This window comes from Labeo rohita, chromosome 10 (genome assembly GCF_022985175.1).
Source record: "Labeo rohita strain BAU-BD-2019 chromosome 10, IGBB_LRoh.1.0, whole genome shotgun sequence".
NCBI classification, from domain to species: domain Eukaryota; kingdom Metazoa; phylum Chordata; class Actinopteri; order Cypriniformes; family Cyprinidae; genus Labeo; species Labeo rohita.
Window position 1 is genome coordinate 14,012,519 of NC_066878.1, and position 23,677 is coordinate 14,036,195.

At 35.9% G+C, this 23,677-nt stretch overlaps 3 protein-coding genes across 4 annotated transcripts; 2 read left to right on the forward strand and 1 right to left on the reverse strand.

Moving 5' to 3' along the window:
* Nucleotides 1-2,267: 2,267 nt before the first annotated feature.
* On the forward strand, nt 2,268-9,137 carry rassf2b (Ras association domain family member 2b). Of its 2 annotated transcripts, none has more exons than XM_051120343.1 (10): nt 2,268-2,478; nt 4,324-4,409; nt 4,494-4,569; nt 4,647-4,798; nt 5,807-5,865; nt 5,996-6,147; nt 6,231-6,384; nt 6,462-6,583; nt 8,267-8,364; nt 8,453-9,137. In XM_051120343.1, exons 2-10 carry the CDS (start codon nt 4,354-4,356, stop codon nt 8,517-8,519), a joined length of 936 nt encoding a protein of 311 aa, XP_050976300.1. In that variant the 5' UTR covers nt 2,268-2,478; nt 4,324-4,353; the 3' UTR covers nt 8,520-9,137. The 2 variants fall into 2 exon arrangements, with proteins under 2 accessions (XP_050976300.1, XP_050976301.1); XM_051120344.1 differs by having other exon boundaries at nt 2,271-2,478; nt 5,999-6,147.
* Nucleotides 9,138-12,413: 3,276 nt separating this feature from the next.
* Nucleotides 12,414-12,836, forward strand: sprn2 (shadow of prion protein 2). The gene has a single exon (XM_051121697.1). The coding sequence runs from the start codon at nt 12,414-12,416 to the stop codon at nt 12,834-12,836; it is 423 nt and encodes a 140-aa protein (XP_050977654.1).
* Nucleotides 12,837-15,951: 3,115 nt separating this feature from the next.
* On the reverse strand, nt 15,952-23,343 carry prnpb (prion protein b). The gene is made up of 2 exons (XM_051120342.1): nt 23,254-23,343; nt 15,952-17,514 (listed from the first exon to the last, which is right to left on the reverse strand). Exon 2 carries the CDS (start codon nt 17,505-17,507, stop codon nt 16,212-16,214), a length of 1,296 nt encoding a protein of 431 aa, XP_050976299.1. The 5' UTR covers nt 17,508-17,514; nt 23,254-23,343; the 3' UTR covers nt 15,952-16,211.
* Nucleotides 23,344-23,677: the final 334 nt, after the last annotated feature.

A 23,677-nucleotide genomic window follows, 5' to 3' on the forward strand; every position in this document is an offset into this window, starting at 1 on the left:
TGAATTTAATTAAAGGATCATTCATTTGTTCATTTTAATTTGTAAGAAATGTGCTTAAATTCCTCCATTTATTTGCTATGACAGGTTCAACTGTGTGACAGTATAACAGTATATTGTTAAGTAATTCAATTTAAATTTAACAAGGAGAGACAAAAACATTAGGGATTTGCATTAGTCAAATATTAATCTGGACAATTATTTCATTGTTTAATTATTTTAAAATGTATTTCCTTTTTTGGTTTTAATTCAGAAAGAATTTCTTATTTATTTACCATGATAGATTCAGCAGTGTGACACAGTATTTTCTGTTAAATAAATATTGTGAAGTAATTAAATATACAATTTAACAATGAGAGACAAAAATGTTATGACAGATTTCCATTAGTCATGTATCAATCTGGACAATTATTTAATTGTTTAATTATTTAAAAACTGAGTTCCCTTTTTTGTTTTAAAATGAAAGGAATTTGTGGCACAGTATTTTCTGTTAAATAAATATTGTTAAGTAATTAAATAGAAAATATAAATTTTAACAAGGGGAGACAAAAACATCAGGGATTTGCATTAGTCAAGTATTAATCTGGACAATTATATATATATATATATATATATATATATATATAGATATTAGGAAGGACTTTATTATTTATCTGGACAATTATTTAATTCATTATTTTATTTTGTTTATTTATTTACTCATTTTAATTTCGAAGAGATTTATTATCAGAGATTTGCAATAGTCAAGTATTAATCTGGATAGTTATATAATTAATTATTTTAAAAACTATTTCCTTTTTTGGTATTAAATAATGGATTTATTATTTATTATTTATTTACCATGACAGATTCAACTGTGTGACACAGTATTTTCTATGTTAAATGAATATTAAGTAATTAAATATAAATTTTAACACGGAGAGACAAAAACATTATCAGAGATTTTCTTTTTTGGTTTTAATCTGGAAGGTGTTTATTATTTATTATTTATTTACCATGACAGATTCAACGGTGTGACACAGGATATTGTTATGCTGAATAAATATTAATCAAATATAATTTTAATAAATAATAATTTCATTTTTAGAGATTTGCTTTGATATAGCACCAATCTGGATTATTCATCCATTTGTAAGGAATGGTCTTAAATTCATCCATTTATTTACAATGTTCAATGGTGTAGTTCAGTACATTATTATGTTAAATAAATATTAAGTAATTAAAAATACAGAGAAAAATGATTTTGCTTTAATCCAGCACTATAATCTTCTTTATTCATTCATTCTTTCTTTCCCTTATTGTTTATCAGTTTCGAAAGGAATAGCTTAAATTCCCCCATTTATTTATCATGACAAAAAGTAACAAACAAAAAAAGTAATTAAATGTGTTTTAACAAAAAGATGCATAAACATTAGAATTTTGCATTAGATAGTTTGGTATTATTCATCTTATGAGAAAAAATCATGCTTTAATGTTAAGTTTGTTTAATGCTGTATAAACAGTATCACAGTGACCAAAAGATCATGAATTAGTTTATAATTATATTATCCACAAGGTGGCAATGCTGTGCTCAAACCTGCTTGATACCAGAGAAATAGACGAAAGTTCAAGCAGGCACTTGAACGCATAAAAAGCAGCCTTTGCATCAATTCACTGTTCCCTTTCTCTCTTTATCCTCTTTATTTAGCTCACTCTAGTATATCAGTCAAAACATACAGTACTCATACAGTAAAATAGCTCCCAACCAATTAAGCTTCCTCTTTTTCGGGCTCACCCGGCTTCCTCAAACACAAAAGGAACAATTCACTTACTATATTAAACACATCCCTCCTCAGAATAAAAGCAGTCTATTGTATTTTGAAAAATAAATTTGAGATTTAAGAAAAAATGTGAATTCCTTTAACAGTGTAGAAATTAGGCCTTACGACACACCCAACACTCTTACAATAGTGGGATTTTAAAGTACTCATATACAAAGATGCATATTTCTGTTAACAAAACACACTTTCTTTTAAATAAAGGGTTCACTAGACTTGCATTCACGGGACGGTCTGTTAACATCTGCCCCAATGAACAATCCTGTTTATATGTTCGACCAAGTGTACTTCCTGTCTGGCCAAGCAAACCAACAGAACTTTGGCTATCTGTGTTAGTAATTATCTTGGCGTGCTTGTTAAATTGTGGTTGGGGGCAGCGTGTGCATATCTGCGGCATATGGGAGGAAGTCCGACCCGACTGAAAATAGCTGACTTCCTGACAGAACGTTTGCAATGAGGAAGAGTCTTACAGGGAGGGGCAAAGACTCCTTTAGCTTGTCAACGACACACTTTTCATCCACAACACAGCTGCTTTCATGCTGACCGACTGACTTCCAGGACTTCCACATTTGCTGACTGGTACCGTTATGTTACCTGATGTGAGTGCCAGAGTCTGAGTTGCTTTCACTGACTTTGTTGGATTCTCCCACGTGCTGCTTGTACAGTAAGTCACCTGCTTCGTCATCTTGACCTTTACAGGTACATTACCAAATATCAATTTATGAAATCTACCAAATATCAATTTCATTTATAAACTGACTTATAATGGATAAAATATTGGTTTAAAAATTGAATTCAATTCTCTACACTCTTAACCATAGAACTTTCCAAGGGGGTTTTCACAGTGATGCTATAGAAGGACTATTTTTGGAACTTTCAGTGAACAGTTCTTACAAGAACAAGTGTAAAGAACATTTTAAAAATTGAAAAAATCTTTTCGTATTAGACAAGTCCCAAAAATTACTGTCATTATTTACTCACCTTCATGTCATTTCAAACCTGTATGTAGATGAATGAAGATATTTTAAAGAATGTTGGTAACCAAGCAATGTGTAGATAATGGAAGTCAATAGTAACCATAACTGCCTGATCTTCTTTTATATATATATACAGTTGAAGTCAAAAGTTTACATACTCCTTGCAGAATCTGCAAAATGTTAATTATTTTACCAAAATAAAAGGGATCATAGAAAATGTATGTTATTTTTTATTTAGTACTGACCTGAATAAGTTCACATAAATTACATTTACACATAGTCCACAAGAAAAAATAATAGTAGAATTTATACATTTGAACAATGACAGTTTGATTTTGAGATCTGAGATCTTTTCACGCTGAGGACAACTGAGGGGATATGCAACTAATACAGAAGGTTTAAACGCTCACTGGTGCTTCATAAGGAAACACGATGCATTACGAGATGCATATTGAATTTGAATATCAGGGTAAATTTAAATTATTTTGTCTTCTGGGAAACAGCTTCTGTAGTTTCTGAAGGGCAGTACTAAAAAGATGATATTTAGATATCAAAAAAGATGATATGTAGGCAAGATAAGGAAAATGTACACATCTTCATTCTGTTCAAAAGTTTTCACCCCCTGGCTTTTAAAGCATTGTGTTTCCTTCTAAAGCATCAGTGAGCATTTGAACCTTCTGTAATAGTTGCATATGAGTCCCTCAGTTGTCCTCAGTGTGAAAAGATGGATCTCAAAATCATACAGTCATTGTTGGAAAGGGTTCAAATACACAAAAATGCTGAAAAACCAAAGAATTTGTGGAACCTGAGGAATTTTTCTGAAGAACAGCAGGCAGTTCAACTGTTCAGGACAAACAAGGGACTCATGAACAACTATCACTAAACAAAAAAAAAACACACATCTGTGGATCATTCAGGTAAGAACATAGTATTAAGAATCAAGTGTATGTAAACTTTTGAACAGGGTCATTTTAAAGGGTCAAGATATTTTTTTCTCTTGTGGACTGTATGTAAACATCTTTTATGTGAAATATCTTATTCAGGTCAGTACTAAACAAAAAATGCATTTTTATGATCCCTCTTATTTTGGTAAAATAACATTTTGCAGATTCTGCAAGATGTATGTAAACTTTTGACTTCAACTGTATATACAAGTTTGGAACTTGAGTTATTGATGACCATTTTCATTTTTGGGTGAACTATCTCTGTAAAGTTTCTTCACTGAACCATATCCCAAGTTATTGCTTGGTTGTGAACTACTAGTCAAGTCTTGTCCATTACTTATGCATTAGCAGTAAAAAAATGAAATATTTAACTCTAAATCATGATAAAAACATAAAAATGTTTGACCTAAATGTTTACAGCCTTCAGTAGTGAAATAGTGTGGTTTATGCTCATCTTTTACCTAGTTTGTGTGTGTGAGAATCTTGCCTGGAGTGCTTCTGCGATTATAAGGCGAGAAGTCATAAGATCCTCCTCTTCTTTTTTCTCTGAGGAGATCCTTTTTCAGTTCATCCCTTTATTCTTTCCAGGCCTTCCTAGTGTTTTTCCACTCACTCGACATGGACTGTGAGGACTCAGACAAGGTCCAGATTGGCGAAAATAAATTTGTAAACAAGTAAGTGCGTTTTGCTATGTTATTGTTAGGTTTCTTGCTCTCACCATTCTTGTGAAATTGACTTCCTTTCCTTTTTGGTTGCAGGAGCGTTCTTCTCTCACACCTGAACACATACAACCTTTATTACAAAGGAGAAGCCCTCCAGTTGAGGCATAGAGAGGTTAGTTGGTTAGTTGGTAAATTGCAGCCTGTTGTACTGATGTCATACATCTGATGATGTAAGTGTGATTTTCACAGGAGGAAGGAGAGTTGATCATAGAGGGTTTGCTCAATGTTTTTTGGGGAGTACGGCGACCAATCAGACTGCAGATGCAGGATGAGAAGGAAGCAGACAGACCACGCCCCTCACTGACATCTCTGAGCGCCGAAACGGACATCAACACACTCAAGTCAGACATTATGTCACACTAACCTACAATGTAGAAGCTGATACATACAAAATAGTCCTACACATATATTTATTTACCATGCAAAGAAGAATTCTTTTTAAAAAATGTTTGTTTTGATATTATGAATTACTTTATTATTTATATAACTTGTATTATTTCTACAGGTGTTTTGGGGTTAATGTTTTGGGTTATGTATAACTTAAAATCAACAACATCTGTGAATTGCCACAAAAATTAGTTCCATACATTAGTTTGTAAAAAAACAATCAAAAACATATTTATTGTTTTGCCTTCACAGTGGAACTAGATAGAATAAAAATGCACATCTGTGTTTGTAGTTTAGAAAGTACAGCCACAAAAATTAACCACTACAGAGGGTTTGCATTTACATCACAATCTGGTCAGTTACCCGGATGTGTGTCCATACTAGCAATACTCGAATGTAAACAACAGCATGGATTGCACGGTTGTTCGAATGCATTGTTCTGCTAATATATGCTGTCTAAACAGAAAAAACGTGTGGAAGCTGTTAAAACATATAGAGATGGAGTTAGTAAGCATGAAAGGGCCTGACCAGAAATGATAAAAACAAACATGACTGTTGTCGAGATTCTTGTCCTGGAAATCCTGGTTCAGTTTGGCCACAAACGCCTTTTGTTCCTCAGTTTTTTGCACTCTTCTCCTTGATTTGTTATAACTTTTGGCAGTCTATATATACTCCAGATGTTTTTCCCCGTCTGACCGATTATTACAGCCCAAAACATGAAAATAACTGATCATTTTAAGCAGCAATAATCAGCAAAATATGCTTCGTTCGGTTCAGTAGCATTGTTTACCTTCATGCCGCCATTATGGCTCATTGATGATGCGTGTGAAAACACTTTAATGAGACTAATGCAATTTTTGTTTGTCTGTACAAACTGATAGAGGAGTCGAAATAGTTTTTTTTTTTTTTTTTTTGGCTTTTATAAATGATTAAAAAATGAGCTATTTATTTTTTATTTCCAGTGAAGTCACGACAGCAGAAGACCAATCAAAAGACTTAAGTGAAGAGAAGGATGACGAAGGTGAATACATTATTGACCTTTTTTTTACAAAAAAAAAAAAAACAGTGACAAAACTTAAGAGTGTTCATTGTCTACGCATCGTATCTGAGCGACTTTATCTGTCTCGTTGGATTTGTTAAATCTCATGTAGCAGATGAGGAACAGCAAGACTCCACACACTCCAATCGGCTTCCCAGGACCAGGAGTGATGTCGGTGGAAGGAGAATTAGTGGACGACGGCTTGGAATCAGGAGAGTCAGGAGACACCGATGCTCCTTCAACGGCCACTTTTATAACCACAGGGCAGGCGTCGTGTTTCGTGAACGGAATGCATGTTATTTCCCCTTTTGCTCACACTTTCGCTCACAGTTGTTTCTGTCAAACAGACGGCGGTTTTTACCCCAGCGTTCGGCTCTGTGACCAATGTTCGGGTCAACAGCTGTATGAATACGGCACAGGTCATGCGGGTGCTGCTGAACAAATTCAAGATTGAGAACAGTCCGGATGAATTCAGCCTCTATACCGTCCACACAAGTGGAGGTACGTCCTAACTGAAATTAACTGCATCATATTGCAGCTTTCTTTGCCCCTAAATTCGTGTCTGTCTCTGCACTCAGAGAGACGTCAGCTAAAGCCTAATGACCATCCTCTGGTGCTCAGAGTTTTGCAAGGCCCTTGTGAACAGGTCAGCAAAATGTTCCTTATGGAGGCGGATCAGGTGGAAGAGGTCACCTCTGATGTAAGAGACCAAATTTCACATTGGCTATCTATCTATCTATCTATCTCTATTTGTCTGTCTGTCTGTCTGTCTATCTATCTATATGAGCTATTAAATTACCAGACAAATTAGTACTTGTTTTATATGATTTTAGTGTAATTTCACATTTATTTTTATCATTATCTTTGAATTGATGCTAACTTTTCTTCACAATTCTTTCTCTGAACAGACAGTATTTATTTATTTATTTATTTATTTATTTATTTATTTATTTATTTATTTGTTTGTTTGTTTGTTTTTTGTTTTTGGGAAAGTCAAGAGTGCAAAAATAAAACTAATACTAAAATGACATATAACTGATATTTATTACATTTATTATTTGTTGGGTGCTATAATAATTAATGAACTTAGTTATTTTTATGTTTTCATTAACTGTTTAATTCTATATTTAAATATTTATTCAAATAAGTATGAAATGTTTTTAATAAATAATTTCATAAGTAATTTTACCTCCATAAATGATACTAGAGCCTTGTTTATTTATCTATTTATTTGTTTACCTACTTATTTATCTATTTATTTTCTAAACTTAACCATTTTTATTTATTTAATTAGATAAATTATATATTTTTTGTCTTTTTTTTCCAAAAAAAAAAAAAAAGTATTTTCATTTATTTATTTATTTATTTATTTATTGAAAAGTCAAGAATGTTTTTAATTCAAAGATAAAACTAATGCTAAAATGACATACAGCTGATATTTATTACATTTGTTTGGTGGTATAATAATTAATTAATTTAGTTATTTTTACGTTTTCATTATCTGTTTAATTCTATATTTAAATATTTATTAAGTTATTTTTAATAAATAATTTAATAAGTGATTTTGCCTCCATAGTGGATCCTAGAGCCTTATTTATTTATTTTTCCCTTTTTATTTCTTCTAAATAGGTAAATTTCTTCTTCTAAAATTAACCAATTTTATTTAGTTAGATAATTATGTTTCTTCTGTTTTGTTTTGTTTTTTTCAAAATAAATAAATAAATAAAAATAAATAAACACTATTTGTTTGTTTGTTTGTTTGTTTATGCATTTTTTGGAAAAGTCAAGAATGCATTCAATTCAAAGATAAAACTAATGCTAAAATGACACAGGTGATATTTATTACATTTATTTGGAAATATAATAATTAATTGATTTAGTTATTTTTACCTTTTCATTACCTGTTTAATTCTATATTTTATTATTTATTGAAATATTTATTAAATGATTTTTAATAAATAATTTACTAAGTAATTTTGCCTCCACAGAGGACGCTAGAGCCTAGTTTGTGTGTTTATTTATTTTCTAAACTTAAGCATTTTTTATTTAGTTAGATCAATTATATTTTTTCTTTTGTTTTTTTTAATAGATAAATAAATAAACAAACATTTGTCAGTCTGACCAAATATTTTTAACTTCAGATTGCTATTTCTGAAATCTGAAATAAAAATGAATTTTATCCCAATTTTTCACATTATGGGATACAGTTTTGTAAATAATGTGTCTGGTTGTATACTGCACATCTTGGCTAAAGTAGAAGGTCAGAAAAATTGCATACTGAATTCTTATTAGTAGTATCTTAGTGTACTGAATTCAGCTGAAGTGACAAGTAAACAGTGCAAGTTTTCTATGTATTGTTGTAATTCTTCGTTTTGTCCTCAAGGTGGCACAATACATCAAGTTTGAGCTTCCTGTTTTACAAAGCTTCATTGCTAAGCTGCAAGAGGAAGAAGAGAGAGAGATGCAGAAACTGATGAAGAGGTACAGACAGAGTCACACGTAATACGTTTTTGAGTCATTTGAAATGTGCACTCATTTCTTTCTGTGCCCTTGTTTCCTGTTGTTTCAGATACGCTGATATGCGGCGTATCATCAAGAAATACATGCGATCTATAGCTGATTCAACTACACGATGAAGCTGTGCAGGCATGTATGAACACCATCCTTCAAGCACCAACAGCGACAAAACAATGCTGACTCAGGAACAACAACATATTTGTAGTTAAATTAGGCTTTTTATTATCATAACGTATTATATAATATCATAATACAGCAGTATCCAAAGGTACCATGAGCTTTATTAGATAAACAGCAGAGTGTCACATAGCCTTCTTTTTCACAAAGAAAAGCAAACAGGTCAAAAAATGTAGCGTTTGACTTTCATTCATGCACAGTGATGATAATAATAATAAGCCGTAAGAATGTTAATTCAAAATTTGGAATATTCTAAAGCCCCTATTGTGTGAATAAACAGATGTGAAGAAAATAATAATAATTTGAAATATCTAATGTATATGCCTTATTTTATTGCAGAGTATTGGTATTAAAAGTATTTAATATCTTTTATTTGTAACGTATTTTACAGTGTATGTACACAGATTTTTCCATTTATAATAAAAAACTTTTAGACAATTACTGATTTTTTTTTTTTTTTTTCAGTGAACTTGCAAGCACATTTACCTCAGTGAAAGCTGTCATAATATTTTATTATACATTTAATACCTCTGATATTTTTCAGCATTTAAACCAGAAAATATTTCTTACGCTGCACTACATTAACCCTCCACTTTGTTAGGCATGATATTTTTCAAAACTTAATTTTCCATGTGGAATAAAGACTTGTGATCTAATATGTTTTTTAGTCTTCAAATGCACTGATCTGTTATTATTACAACTGAGATATGTAACTTAATGGCCAGGGATAATAGTCACGAGGGGAAAATAGAGTGTGGGAGCAATGAAGATGTAAATCTTAATAGAAACTGCTTTAAAATAAGTAAAAGCCAGACTAGTACCAGGCTGTAATTCATCTTCCACTGTGCCTTTGTTCTCGAGTGGGCGGGGCTGTTGAGCATCCCTGATCATTCATTCGCTGCTGCTGAGCGAGTGACAGTTCCATAACGTGGTTGTTTACAACACAGAGCAGCTTCTCACAGTAAGGTTGAGCCGTTCAAGTGGAGAATAGAAACCAGTGATCAGCACTATCACCAGGTAAGATGCTTGTGTTTGTAGCAACAGATGGGGCTTTGATGAGATTTGCAAAATAAGGAGATGACTGAGATGAAACATTTAGTAAATCTAATATAACAGATTATGCATTTTGAGATAGTGTAAATGAGATCCTAAAGATTTTCATTGGTTTGTTTAGTTTTAATGTATTTAGTTCATTTGAAATAAACATTATGACATAAATGTCTATGGAGTGAAATAAATCTATGATGATAATGAATATATGTAGGCACAACAGGTGGGTCATTGTGTGTCAGTAAATGCAGATTGCAGCACTCGTTCTAGGTGAGTCTGACAATTGATACATCATTCAGAACGTTTGCTTGTTGTCAGTGGTCAGCACTCCTCTTTTGATGTGCAGTGGAGCGTATAATTAGATTTCGGATGACTTGTGCTGCTCGCTGCACTGTTATTGTCTAATATTGTCCACGTATGTTTCTGTTTTGAATAAGTATGTTGAATAAATAATAATAATAATAAATGAGCTAAACAAACATTTAATAGTAAAAATGTAGTAAATTATTATTTTTATATTATATTTATATTATATTTAATACAATGAATCAAAAGTAAATATAAAAACATAACACTAAATAAATATTGCATGATAATAAAGATGAATATATAATTATTAAAAAAATATACAAAATTATTTAGATTATTTTTTATAAATAATTTGTAATATGTGCGTTGCTTTATTACCAACTATGACTAATACTTTTCATTGGAATTAAATATAGTCTATATGTTTCATTTGTACAGAGAAATGGTGCACAAAAAAATCTGTTTATAATATAAAAAAATATATATTGAAAAAAATGGAATAACAGGTGTAACAGTTTCACTGTATATAACTATTCTAATTTTTATATTTATTTAATATTATTTTAGGAAACCTTTTCTGTCAAAAGGTTTAAAAATTGAATTTAACCTCTTCATTTCAAATAAAAATTTCATGTCTATGTGTCAATGTGTTTTTGTTTTGTTTTGTTTTAATTCAATGTGTTAGTTGATGTAAAGCTGCGTTCACGCCATTTCAGAATTTCCGTGACTCCGAGATAACAACACGTGACATTCTACTTGGAGCTGTTTCTGTGGCAACACTATCAATGCCAACAACCAGTGATGGCTGTACCTGACTGACGCCAGATTCATTTTAGGCGCTACCTCCCGAGTCCGAGGACATGGAAACCTATGAGTAAAATGTCACGTGTTATCATCTCAGAATTACGGTAAGACATGGCGTAAACGCAGCAGTAATTTACCCGTCGCAAAGACCCGCCCCCTTCATTATGGTGTGTGCACACCAAACGCAAAGGAAATACTCTCAATGAAGCATTATTGCTCTTGATTACTCACGGGATGTTTTTCGTCACTAGCATTAATAAAATAGTTTCGCAATTTGTGTAATTCGCATCACTCGGCGAATTTGCATTTTTGCATTGACTTTGGATATAATCTACTTGTGCGATTAATTAAATTCGCTTTTGGTGTGCACACACCATAAAGGTATTTTCACACCAAACGCAAAGCAAACATGCACATCGTGTCACTCACTCTAAATTACTTGTGGGATGTTTTTTGCATCACTTACGCAAATAACAACATTGCGCAATCAACTTTGGTGGAGATAACTATGATTGCTTCTTTGTACCTGAATGCATCATTCACATTTTCTGCTTGGATTAAAATTTTTTATCTTGCCTGGAAGACGCAATTGAGGCGTATATAGCACGCTCGCGGCAGTCGCATCGCCTAATTCGTGCCATTCACATCTGAGCATTGACTTTGGATGTAATCTACTCGTGCAAATAATTAAATTTGCTTTTGGTGCGAACACCATAATGGTGTGTTCACACCGAACATGAAGCGAATATGTGCATCGCATCACTTGCTCTAGATTATTTGCAGGATGTATTTCGCTTTGAATAACGTCATCACGCAATAATGAATAATAATTAAATTCGCTTTTGGTGTGCACACACCACAATGGTGTGTTCACACCAAACACGTAGCGAATATACTCGCTCTAGATTACTTACAGGATGTTCTTTGCGTCATTCCTGCTAATAACAACATCGCATGATCAACCTTGGTGGAGATAACTACGATCTCTGCTTTGTACCTGTACGCGTCGTGTATTTTCCACTTTCGTGTATGCGCAGAAGACGTGATTAAAGGCGAATATCTCGCATTCGCAGCAATCACGTCGCCCAATTTGTGCCATTTGCGTCACTTCGCACAAATTCGCATCTTTGCATTGACTTTGTAATCTACTTGTGTGAATAATTAAATTCGCTTTTGGTTTGCGCACACCACAATGGTGTGTTCACACCAAACGCGTAGCGAAAATACTCGCTCTAAATTACTTACGGGATGTTTTTCGCGTCATTCCTGCTAATAACAACATCGCGTGATCAACCTTGGTGGAGATAACTACGATTGCTGCTTTGTATCTGAACGTGTCATGCTTGTTTCCCACTTGAGTTAAAATTTTTCAACTTGCGTGGATGACATGATCGCACATTAGTGGCAGATGCCTTGTGCAGTTCGCGTCATTCTTTAGATATCAGTACACACCATTTTTCAAGTTTAAGTCCACTGACAATAATCCACTCTCCTGTCTGGTTTACTGTCAGACAAAATACCAGGTTTGGTGTTATGATTTGTCAGATCGCCTGTCAATCAAACTCCCTGCGTAGGGTCAGTTAGCTGTAAAATTGACTGGCAAGTTCTGAGTGAAAATTGTTTCTACACCTTCTTTGTGTTTTATTTATTATTTTATTTTATTTCCAGTCATGATGGGTAATCAGAAGGTCCTGATCATTTGGGTGTGGATGTTACTGTTGGCATCATTGTATCCTTCGGCCCACTGCAAGCGTGGAGGAGGTTTTGGTGGAAGAGGCAAGGGAGTGGGTCTGCCAGCCCGAGCGCCTCCTTCCCACAGCAAAGGAAGGCAGGGCCTAAAGCTGGCAGGTGCTGCAGCAGCGGGGGCTCTCGGTGGAGCGGCCATCGGCTATGGGCTGGGCTCTCTTGGCAGACCGAGGTACGGCTACGGTTATGGCTACGATGGCTCATCAGAAGAGTACAGACGCTATTACCCTGATGGACAAGGATACAATCGCTCGGACTGGCAGCATTACAGGAACACAGGCAGCTCAGAGCACGTGGCCAGCGTCCTTATAACACTCGGAACAGTCGCACACATCTTTATGTGGGGATGAGTTACAGGGTGTTACAGAGCCATTTCTCGACAAGATGCAGAAAGGGTTTGAAATTGTTAAAACAGAGGATGCAATCATTTTCATTGATAGAGTGTTTGATAAAGGAAACTAATGTACACCAGCAGTATGCTTGGAGAAATATGAAATTTGAGGAAGTTATGACATTAGACCACACATACACACACACACACTACAGGTCAAAAGTTAAAAGTAAAACATAAAAAGTAATTATATTCAGCTCTGGCATCAGGAGTAAATGACATTTTTACATACACATTAAATTTTAATAATATTTTACAAAATTGCTGTTTTAACTATATTTTCCATCAAATAAATGCCACCTTGGTGATCATAAGAGATCATTCTTTAAATATAGATAGATAGATAGATAGACAGACAGATAGAAAAAATCCAAACTTTTAATTAATCCAAACTTTTGATCAGTGGTCTATAGCCCCTTTCACACATATAGTCTTTGCTTGTAAATTACCAGTAAATTACTGTTAAGAGATCATGTGTTAATGGGACCTTTTCGAAAATACTGGTAAATTCATTCTGGCAATTTACCAGTATGAGCACAAGTTCAGAAAGCGCTGACGTTAAACGTCTACTCTGGGTCAATCTGGGCCAATCATAACAATCTGAAACAGATTTACTCCATACTGTGTACTTCGGCAGTGTTGCCAAGTCTGCAGCATTCCCGCAAAATTGGGCTACTTTAACACTGTTGCCAGGGGTCGTTTTTCATGTCCTTGGGTTGAAGTGACCCCAATAACGTGATATTTAGCCCCTGGACTGCGAAATTTACTAGGAGAACCCAGTCAAAAAACTTGTATTTTACCCCCCAGAACGCAGTTTCGAGTAGCAATTGGGTGGGTTTTGTTGTAAAAACTTGGCAACCATGAAATCAGTTTAAAGTTGTATACTTTTTTGGTGTGCACACCAAATGCTAATATTCTCATCGCATTATCGCTGTAGATTGTAAAATATAAATGTTACATGAATAAAATCATTCCGTAATGCTTTCCTCCATTTTCAAATACAACCGGGCATACCATTCTTCGCTAATTGGCTTGTGCGACAACGCATCATGCGAATTTTCCGCTATGATTTTATACGCAACGATTTTATTTGCGTGAGTCGATGCAATATTGCATGTATAATTCACATCATTGGCATCACCTGATGCAAATTCTCGTCTATTCGCGTCTTTGACTTTACATACATTGACTTTGTATGTAATCTACTCACTTATCACTCACAATAATTAAATTCGCTTTTGGTGTGCACACACCATAAAGCCAACTTTCCACTATCTCCGACAAATGACAAGTGACAGACCGGAAGTTGTTCATTTCCAATGGGGAGTAGTGCGGGAGCTGCGTGGAGTTCTGATCATATGCGTATGCGTAAAATTCGGATCCGTTTTGAGCTTTGGATGCGTTAAAATATTTGAACTTTTTCGCCTGGACCACATGCGACCGCCCAACCGGATGTGATGTATTATAATCGGAATTTTGAGCGCGAAGTAAGAATTACCAATATTTTTCCACTTTAACGATATTGTGTAAATACTATTTCTGTAAAATAGCGCTTTAGAATAATTATAGCAGAAACAATTATCATTATGTATGTTGATTAGCCCCATAAAACCTACTATGTTTTTATTTTGGGGGTCATTTGTTTTGTGTCGACATATTCATACATTCATTATATTCATTAAAATCATTCATTTTACCATGGAGAATAAGCTGAGGGTAATAGTTGATTCACGAACAGTTTGAAAGTTCTCTGCGACTGCTACTAGAGGGGAAAACGTGACAATCGTATCTAAATGTCTAAGATAGTGGAAAGGCAGCTTAATACAATGTCTCTGCATCAAAAACAGCTGCTGATGCATGAATTTGAATGTTGGACACAAAAATGACAATGATTGTGTAAACCACTCTGTTTTCAAATGATGCCACAGAATTTACCGGTATTTTGAAACTGATGTGTAAATGCTACTTTACCGGTAAAAAGATAGAACCCCATTGCCTGTGTGAACAGTGCATTTTTGTATTTACCAGTAAAGTCGTTCCGGTAATTTTTACGGCAGTTTGCTGGTATTACTGTGTGAAAGGGGCTTATGTCTATATATATATATATATATATATATATAATAACAATGTACTTAAATGTTGCATTTTACCTATATATTTATGCCAGGTTCAAGGTGAGGTAAATTGGTAGATTGATTTGATTATCAGTTTTACTGTTAAACATATATTCAACTGTTTTAGCCAAATGTGATGAATGTTACTTTTAATTTATACTGTGTTGCTAACAGTTCTGCAATCATATTTCACTGTGGATTTTATTTATTATGGTCAAACAGTCAAATGTTATTTAATACAACTGAAACAGCTTTATTTTAAGAGCTAATATTTGCGTTCTCTCATATGCCTGAAATTATTTGATGCAAACTCTGTGACCTGAAATGCCGTGGGATGGGCAAAATAAAAAATAACAGGGCTTTTGCTGTTCATTTCATTCCAGTGAAGTCATTTAATACTCTTCTGTTAGTTTCAGGGTTTGGTGTGTATTTTGGCAGGCATTTTAAACGCTGTCACTGTTTGCTCCTTGTACTGTTTTCAGAGTGTAAATGAATAAATAATTGACTCTGCTTATTCCTGTCCACTTTGTTTGCTGAACCTCCGGTTGCTTTCTCCTAATCATGACGTTTGCTTTCTGAATGGCCTAGTCTCTTAGCAACGTGCCGCATGTATCATGTGAAGGCCTTAGTGTGCTCTGTGATGTTACCATAGCAATGGTCTTCATTTTGCTGGGGGGCTTTTAAACAGACCAGCAACTGTTTGATCTAAAAAAATTTTTAAACATAAGTTTGTTTTTTTCTACTGTAGATTTCAGTGTAAACCACACATTCATGAGAGAACTACTGCAAGATATTAACTTAATAAATACTACTAAATAAATAATCAATATAAATTAATTTTTCAGTTAACACTTATTTTTTTTTAAAAATCCCAGGAAAATGAATTATTATTATTAGCATTTTATTGAAAGAAATTAGTTTTTATTTTCAGAAGATAATAATAATACATTTTGCATGTTATGCAATTAATTATTTATAACAAAATACATGCATAAAATGCATATGGCCAGTATATTTTATATTTACCTCATACTGTAGTTTAAATAGCCAGTTAGAAAAGAAGTCTTGTTACATTTTGAGCAGATCAGAGAAACTTCCAGTCAAGACTGATAATATACACAACATTTAACATGTAACATCACCTTTGGATTCCTAGACTGAGAGAGTGGAAAGGACGGGCAAATGCATTCCTTTATATATAATCAATATTGACAGTGCTACTAAGTGCTACTAAGTAGCATAAAGGAAGTAGTGAGCAACAGAAGCACTCCAGAGACACAGTGTCCATTATGGTTATTTGAAGAACTGGAAATGTTTCTCCGCTTCTCCGCGAAGCTCTCGGAATACACCAAGTACATCTCAACACACTTTCGAGCTTTCATCTGCTCAATGAGAGCTGGATAACCAATCTGTACGATACTCACTGTGTCATCATCTTCTTCACGAATCACAGAAGCTTTTATATAATTACTGAGGGTCGTAGGGGATGCGGTGTCGTTCTTCTCCGGCCCACCTTGGTAGGTGGTATTAATGGCTGCATCAGTCAGTGGCTCATTTCTTTGAATGTTCTTGCGATCTGCGGAATCTGGCATATCCTGCTCTTTCAAAAGATCCTTTCGCTTCATGCATGTACTCATGTATTGCTCATATGACATGTATTGCTCAGTCTGGGATGGTTGCTTTGATGTGTTGTTGGGTCCCCCTTTGTTACTTTTGTCTTTAGAACGAGTACCCTGATGTTTGTACATATAGTGGTTGTATTGACATTCCTCCTGAGGGCTACGGAACTGAAAGTTGGGGCGTTGAAAGTTTCCGATTCCATAGCCTATGGCCATTCCTGTCAATGTACCAACACCTGCAGCTAGCATTGCCTTTTTTGCAAAGCCTTTGGATTTAGAAGAAGGACCATAACCCATGCTTTTCACTGTATTTGAGAATGGCGAGCCATCCGTGCTAAACCCACCACCTCCAAAGGAGCCTCCATAGCGGGGACTGAGAATAGTATTTTGGGGGTTGCAGTTGGGATATCCCCCTCCAGTGGAAGGTTGTCCTCCTGGGTAACCTCCAGGCTGTTCTGCACGTCTTACTGGGTACGATCCACCTGCTGGATACCCACCAGGGCTGTACCCACTTCTACCCGGATACTGGTTAGGGTAACCCCCTCCTGCAGGATTCTGGTTGGGATATCCTCCTGGGTTGGATCCACATCTTCCTGGATACTGATTGGTGTTGCCACCAGCTGACGGATAGCTTCCACCAGCTGGATAGCTACCTGCTCTGGGACTGGAGCCACCTTTACCAGGATACTGCTGGTTAGGGTAGCCTGGGTTACTTCCTGCAGCAGGATAGGAGGGTTGCTTGGGATAGGTAGGTTGGGTCTTGGTCCCCTGTGACGACTTATCTGATGTCTTCTTAGTAGAGGTGTTCTTTTGCCGGGACGACTTTCCACCTGATGAATTGTGTAGCACTGCCATCAGAACCAACGCAAACAGTGCACATTTGCGTAACTGCCCCATTTTAGTCCTAACAAATTGAGACAAACTGAGTTAGCATAAACTTAATATGCACACAATTCAGGGAAATACGCTTACTGAAATGCAAAGGAAATTGTACAAATTACAAGGCAAGAGCCTAATGGAGGCTAATAGAAGAGAGAAAGAATGAACATTATAAATACCTGTGAAAGTGATTTCTATAATACGGATGCCCTTTAGGCATGTTAGGTGCATTAATTAGAGATATTAAAGATCCATCTTTAATAAAAAAAGTCATTAAAACGGAGGACCCTTTTAGTATTCAGGAAAGCATGTCGAGTAATATGGCTCTACAGCACTTTCAACTTATCCATTTGGTGTCCATAATACACTTTGGGAGATTTTAACCTACAAAAGTGATCTTGAAATGAAAGATACTGTAAAAGCCTGAAGTAAGCATGCTCCTTATGATATTGTCTTATGTGTTTCGCTGTACTTCGAACATAAGCATTTCACTGAGAACAAAATCAACAATTATTACTGTATATAAAACATCTTGAATGAACAATCACTGGTTCTATGACATTTGCAACATTTAAACATGTAATATCAATGTTGTATGTAATATCAGCAATTTCATATTCAGAGGTTTGGAGGTTAGACCATCTTCTGTTGTTAAAATACATCTTAAGCATTTTCATAAGTTTTCTTTCAGCAGAAAGAAAAACGTGTACAGTTGTGGTCAAAAGTTTACATATACCTTGCAGAATCTGCAAAATGTTAACTATTTTACCAAAATAAGAGGGATCATACAAAATGCATGTTATTTTTTATTTAGTACTGATTTTATTTAGTTTAGTATGATTGTGAGATCCATCTTTTCACACTGTGGACAACTAAGGGACTCATATGCAACTATTACAGAAGGTTAAACACTCACTGATGCTCCTGTGGTATAATTACATTGTGATAATTTATGCATCTGGTGAATCTTTGCCCAAACCTCTCGAGTGCTTCATAATAGGATTTATGGTTGTGTCTAAACACTGAGACACATGCTCAGTAGGGCTGTATATCCCTGGAATGTTTGTATTAGCCCTAATGGCAATGGTCAGTGGTTCCAGTGTAATACTGAACAATAATGGCGACAGCGGGCATCCCTGTTGTATCCCCCTGGTGAGGTCAAAAGACAGAGAAACTTTACCATTGGTAATCACGCATGCCCTAGGGGTCTTATATAGTGTATGAACCCACTTGATGAAACAAGGCCCAAGCCCAAAATTTGACAATGTTGTGAATAGAAATTCCCAGTGCACCCGATCGAACGCCTTCTCTGCGTGTTATGATGCAATTAAAAGATCAAATTCAATATACAGTTTATTAATATAATGTATATGTAGGCTATATAGTGTTTTCCTTTGCAAAACGTGGCATAATGTGGCATAACAGATTAAGATGATAAAGACTAAACTCAATATGCTCCTATTCATTATTAAAACAACTACACACAAGTAGGTGAGCCCAGAATAAACGCAACACCACGTACATTCACGTTTTCCCATAAAGAATAATCTCTACAGCTCTTTTATATCATTGTCTTTTGTTTATATTGGTTTTCTACGGGAGGAAAACGTCTATTTAACGCATTGCGTTCTGGGCTCGTCTGCTTGCCTGTACAGAGTTGGTCCTTTTAATATCACATAATGCCCTTCTTATGGCGCGTTCATATCTGCTGGTATATCGTTTGACAACAGTAAAGTTTATATTGAATTTGGTCTTTATCATCTTAGTCCATTTTGCCACATTAAGCATTTGCTGGGCAAGTATAAAAGTGAAAGTTTCAGCATTGTGTTCATGGCCATATGCTTGCCTTTAAGTACATTAAATTAATAAACTATATTACAAATTTGATCGTTTAATGGCACTTAATGTATCTTAATACATTAAGCCATATCAAGAGTTAATGGTTTTCTATGGGAGGAACAAGCTTAATGAGAGACTTTGCGCATTGCGTTCATATTCTGCTGTTTTGTGGCCACGGATTTGCAGGTCTTGTTTTTATCTCCTACAGATGACTTGCAGGACCCTGTACGTTACGCTATTAAATTAGTTTTAATCGTTTAACGACCACAGCGTCTTGTCTCTAGTGGCAACACGCACCATTCTTGTGGATTGCAAGTGAAGTTGCAGATAGCTGCGAGTGCAAGTGGCGATTGCAATTGACACTATAATTTAGTTTCTTGTAAAATGTTGAGAGATTCATTTAAAAAATAATAATAAATAAATAAAATAAAGTAAAAATAAAATAGACTGCAAGTGACTTCACTTCCGGAAGTGCAGTTGTCTGAGAGTGCAGGTCTGAGAGTTCAGGTGCATGTCTGCAGCCAGACCCTTCAGCAGCTCCCTCGTCATATCGGGAAATACGGATAGTCTAAGATCCTCCCACTCAATTCCACGGTGCTCACGCGCAGCTCCGAAATCTGATCATCACCGGTCTCAGCGGTTGATTCTCACTTGGCATGGGGACCAGCATTCTATGATCTCTCTCAATTTCGAATTCCCCCTCCATGTCGATCCCCAGGCCTTCACTCAAGACTTTCTTCACACATCTCTCCAAGGTGCCGTTCGTCCCATACTTCTCTTTCAGACCCACGAGCCTTACATTGTTCCTCTTATGGCGTATTTCCACTACAGCGTAGCGAGTGGAGCGGAACGGAGCGTTTTCCATTCATTGCTATCGAAGCTGAGCATAAATGCTATTGAGGTGCATTATGGGATTGAAAGCGGCATGTTGAGAGCGGTGGGGCATTCCTGAACTTTATGCAGATCTCAAGCGCAAATACCAGGCGTCAACCAATCCCTTTGAAAAGTAGATTCTGACGTATGCTTCCACGTGTTTTCGGAACTGGTGGATTACTAAGCTGAAATCACATATCATTGAACAAGTCATGCAAAGTCATGCAAACACTAGCAGCGACATGTCGCCAGTGGCTGGCGATGAGGTTGCTAGTGGGCGTTCTTACTACTGGTTGCCTTGGCAGCGAATCAGGGTTCTTGCCGCTAAATACAAACATTTTGGAGGCAAAAGACTAAATATAATATAAATATAAATAAATCTCTACATACAAACAAAAACGAATGAGAAGCAGAGCCTACTTTTTTTCTTTGGGTATGTTTATCTATGGCTGAGAGGAGAGTGATCACATGAGCTCTACCGTCTTCTTTCCTATTGGCTGTCGCTCCCGAAAGTCGCTCTTCATTTGCATAAAGTTGAGGGATTCTGAACTTTGTCACGTCGCTGGACACGCCCCATCCGGTCGCCAACGGTCGCTGTAGCTCGATGTCGCGCTTGTCGCCGGAAATCGCCAGCTCTCCATTGAAATGAATGGGATCGCGACGCTTTGTCGCTGCGTGTCGCTTGTAGTGTGAGGCTCTGTTCACACTAGCAGCGACTTCTGTCGCTGCATGTCGCCAGAGGCTGGCAACCAAGTTGCTAGTGGGCGTTCTCACTTAAATCTGTACATGCAAACAAAAACGAATAAGAAGCAGAGCCTACTTTTTTCCATTGAGTATGTTTATCTATGGCGGAGAGGAGAACGATCACATGAGCTCTACCATCTTCTTTCCTATTGGCTGTCCACTAGTGGGCGTTCTCACTACTGGTTGCCTTGACAGCGAATCAGGGTTCTTGCCGCTAAATTCAATCATTTTGGAGGCAAACGACTAAATGTAATGTGAATATAAATTAAATCTGTACATACAAACAAAAACGAATGAGAAGCATAGCCTATATTTTTCCATTGCGTATGTTTATCTACGGCTGAGAGGAGAATGATCACATGAGCTCTACCGTCTTCTTTCCTATTGGCTGTCGCTCCCGAAGGTCGTTCTTCATTTGCATAAAGTTGAGGGATTCTGAACTTTGTCGCGTCGCTGGACACGCCCCATCCGGTCGCCAACGGTCGCTGTAGCGCGATGTCGCGCTTGTCGCCGGAAATCGCCAGCTCTCCATTGAAATGAATGGGATCACGTCACTTTGTCGCTGCCTGTCGCTTGTAGTGTGAACGGGGCTTGAACGGGGCTGGATTCTGAACTTTGTCGCGTCGCTGGACACGCCCCATCCAACGGTCGCCGTAAATCGCCAGCTCTCCATTGAAATGAATGGGATCGTGTCGCTTTGTCGTTGCCGCTTGTAGTCTGAATGGGGCTTTACTATGGTTCTCAAGCATTTGAACACGATCCCACAAAGCTTTTATCTTCTTTTCTTTAGCATCTTTGTCTGTCGCCATCTCCTCTGTCACATCCTCCAGGTGTGAAATACGGCCCTCCGCCTCTTCCATTCTGCCTTGCAGCCCGTTCACAGTATCTTTTAGCTCCGTCACTGTCTCTTTAATGTAGACTGTTTCGGCTGCCACTCATTTTAGTAACTTCAGCAAAAACTTTCTCCAGGCTCACTTTAGTGTCAGTCTGTTTTTCGGGCAGTCTCGAAGATGCTTTAGCCTCCATGAGTGGTGGCCCTGGTGAAAAAAACAGCATATGCTGGTAGGTATGTTTTGATGCTGGGATGCTGGTTAGGTAGGTTTTGATGCTGGTTTATGTTGGTCCTTAGCTGGTTTAAGCTGGTCCTTTGCTGGTTCATGCTGGTCCTTGACCAGCAACATGACCAGCAAAAACCAGCAAAGGACCATCTTAAACCAGCTAAGGACCAGCATAAACCAGCAAAGGACCAGCTTAAACCAGCATCAAAACCTACCTAACCAGCATCCCAGCATCAAAACATACCTACCAGCATATGCTGGTTTTTTCACCAGGGGGGGTCTGTTTTCAACGTATTTTTTCCAACGAAATGTCAACTACTTCGTCATTAATTAAATAATTATTGGCAAATGGGTAAGAGCTTATCTAGTGAGCCGCCATCTCACTTGAGGTACTCACGTGACTCATACAGTCATTGTTGAAAATGGTTCAGATAATGTTACACAAAAATGCTGAAAAGCCAAAGAATTTGTGGGACCTGAAGGACTTTTCTGAAGAAAGGACAAAAAGGGACTCATGAACAACTATCAATAAACAACAACAACAACAAAACAGCTGTGGATCTTTCAGGTAACAACCCAATATTAAGAATCAAGTGTATGTAAACTTTTGAACAGGTTATATATATATATATATATATATATATATATACCCATATATTATTTTCTCTTGTAAATTTTATGTATACATCTTTTAGGTGAAATATCTCATTCAGGTCAGTACTAAATAAAAATAACATGCATTTTGTATGATCCCTCTTATTTTGGTCAAATAATTAACATTTAGCGGATTCTGCATGGTGTGTGTAAACATTTAACCTCAACTGTATATATAATTTTTAACATTAGGTTAAGATTTTTGTAAATTTGTCATTTTTAATAAAATTAACTGTCATTTAAATGGTCCTGCATTATGAAAAATTTCATCCATATTTCAAGTAGGGTCTGACTGTAAAAAAGGCAATAAAACAGTATTCATAATTAAATGAGCTTCAAATAACATGTCAAATTGCTATCATTTTTAACAACCTATTTTATTGATGAGTTGTTTTTAAGTCCTTTTCAAATGTTATTATTTAGAATAAGGCAATGGGTCTTATGTACAAATAAGATTTTAATGCATTAAATCAAAATAATATTTTTAGCATAAATGACCTTTTATATTATGTTCTCATTTGTTTCATTCAATTAAAAAATCAAATTCCAAGTTTAATATATCCACATGTTTAGTAATGTGAAAGCATTTATCTTACCATAAAGAGGTTGCTATAGAGGAACACGTCTCTTCAGCAGCTCAATAGAAATCATGTTGACTCCAATCAAGAGAAAGATACTGGTCTGGGGTGTGGCTTTATGTAATTTTCTCCACTGCCTTACAGACAACCCATGCTGGTGTGCTGTTTTTGTGTGCATGACAATGACTATAGAAAAGCTTCTCACACAGAGATAAAATCTGAATAGACTATGTCTAAAATAGTTAAACAATTTTATTTACACAGCTCTTTAGGCTACAAGATACACTTACAGAGGAATTATAACTAAGAAGATTTTAAACAAATTTACAAAAATACATAAACTCCACAGAAAAATATTCTGAAACTTAACCCAAATGCCCATATATTCTGTGTATATGATGTGTTTATATTTACAAGGGCTGGTTGTTATATTTTTTCTTAG

Coding starts and splice junctions, on each gene's coding strand:
- prnpb (XM_051120342.1), bottom strand. CDS start 17,507: ATGGGGCAGTTACGCAAATGTGCACTGTTTGCGTTGGTTCTGATGGCA.
- sprn2 (XM_051121697.1), top strand. CDS start 12,414: ATGGGTAATCAGAAGGTCCTGATCATTTGGGTGTGGATGTTACTGTTG.
- rassf2b (XM_051120343.1), top strand. CDS start 4,354: ATGGACTGTGAGGACTCAGACAAGGTCCAGATTGGCGAAAATAAATTT. Junction 6,148..6,230: donor GCCACTTTTATAACCACAGG/GCAGGCGTCGTG, acceptor TCTGTCAAACAG/ACGGCGGTTTTTACCCCAGC. Junction 6,584..8,266: donor TGGAAGAGGTCACCTCTGAT/GTAAGAGACCAA, acceptor TTTGTCCTCAAG/GTGGCACAATACATCAAGTT.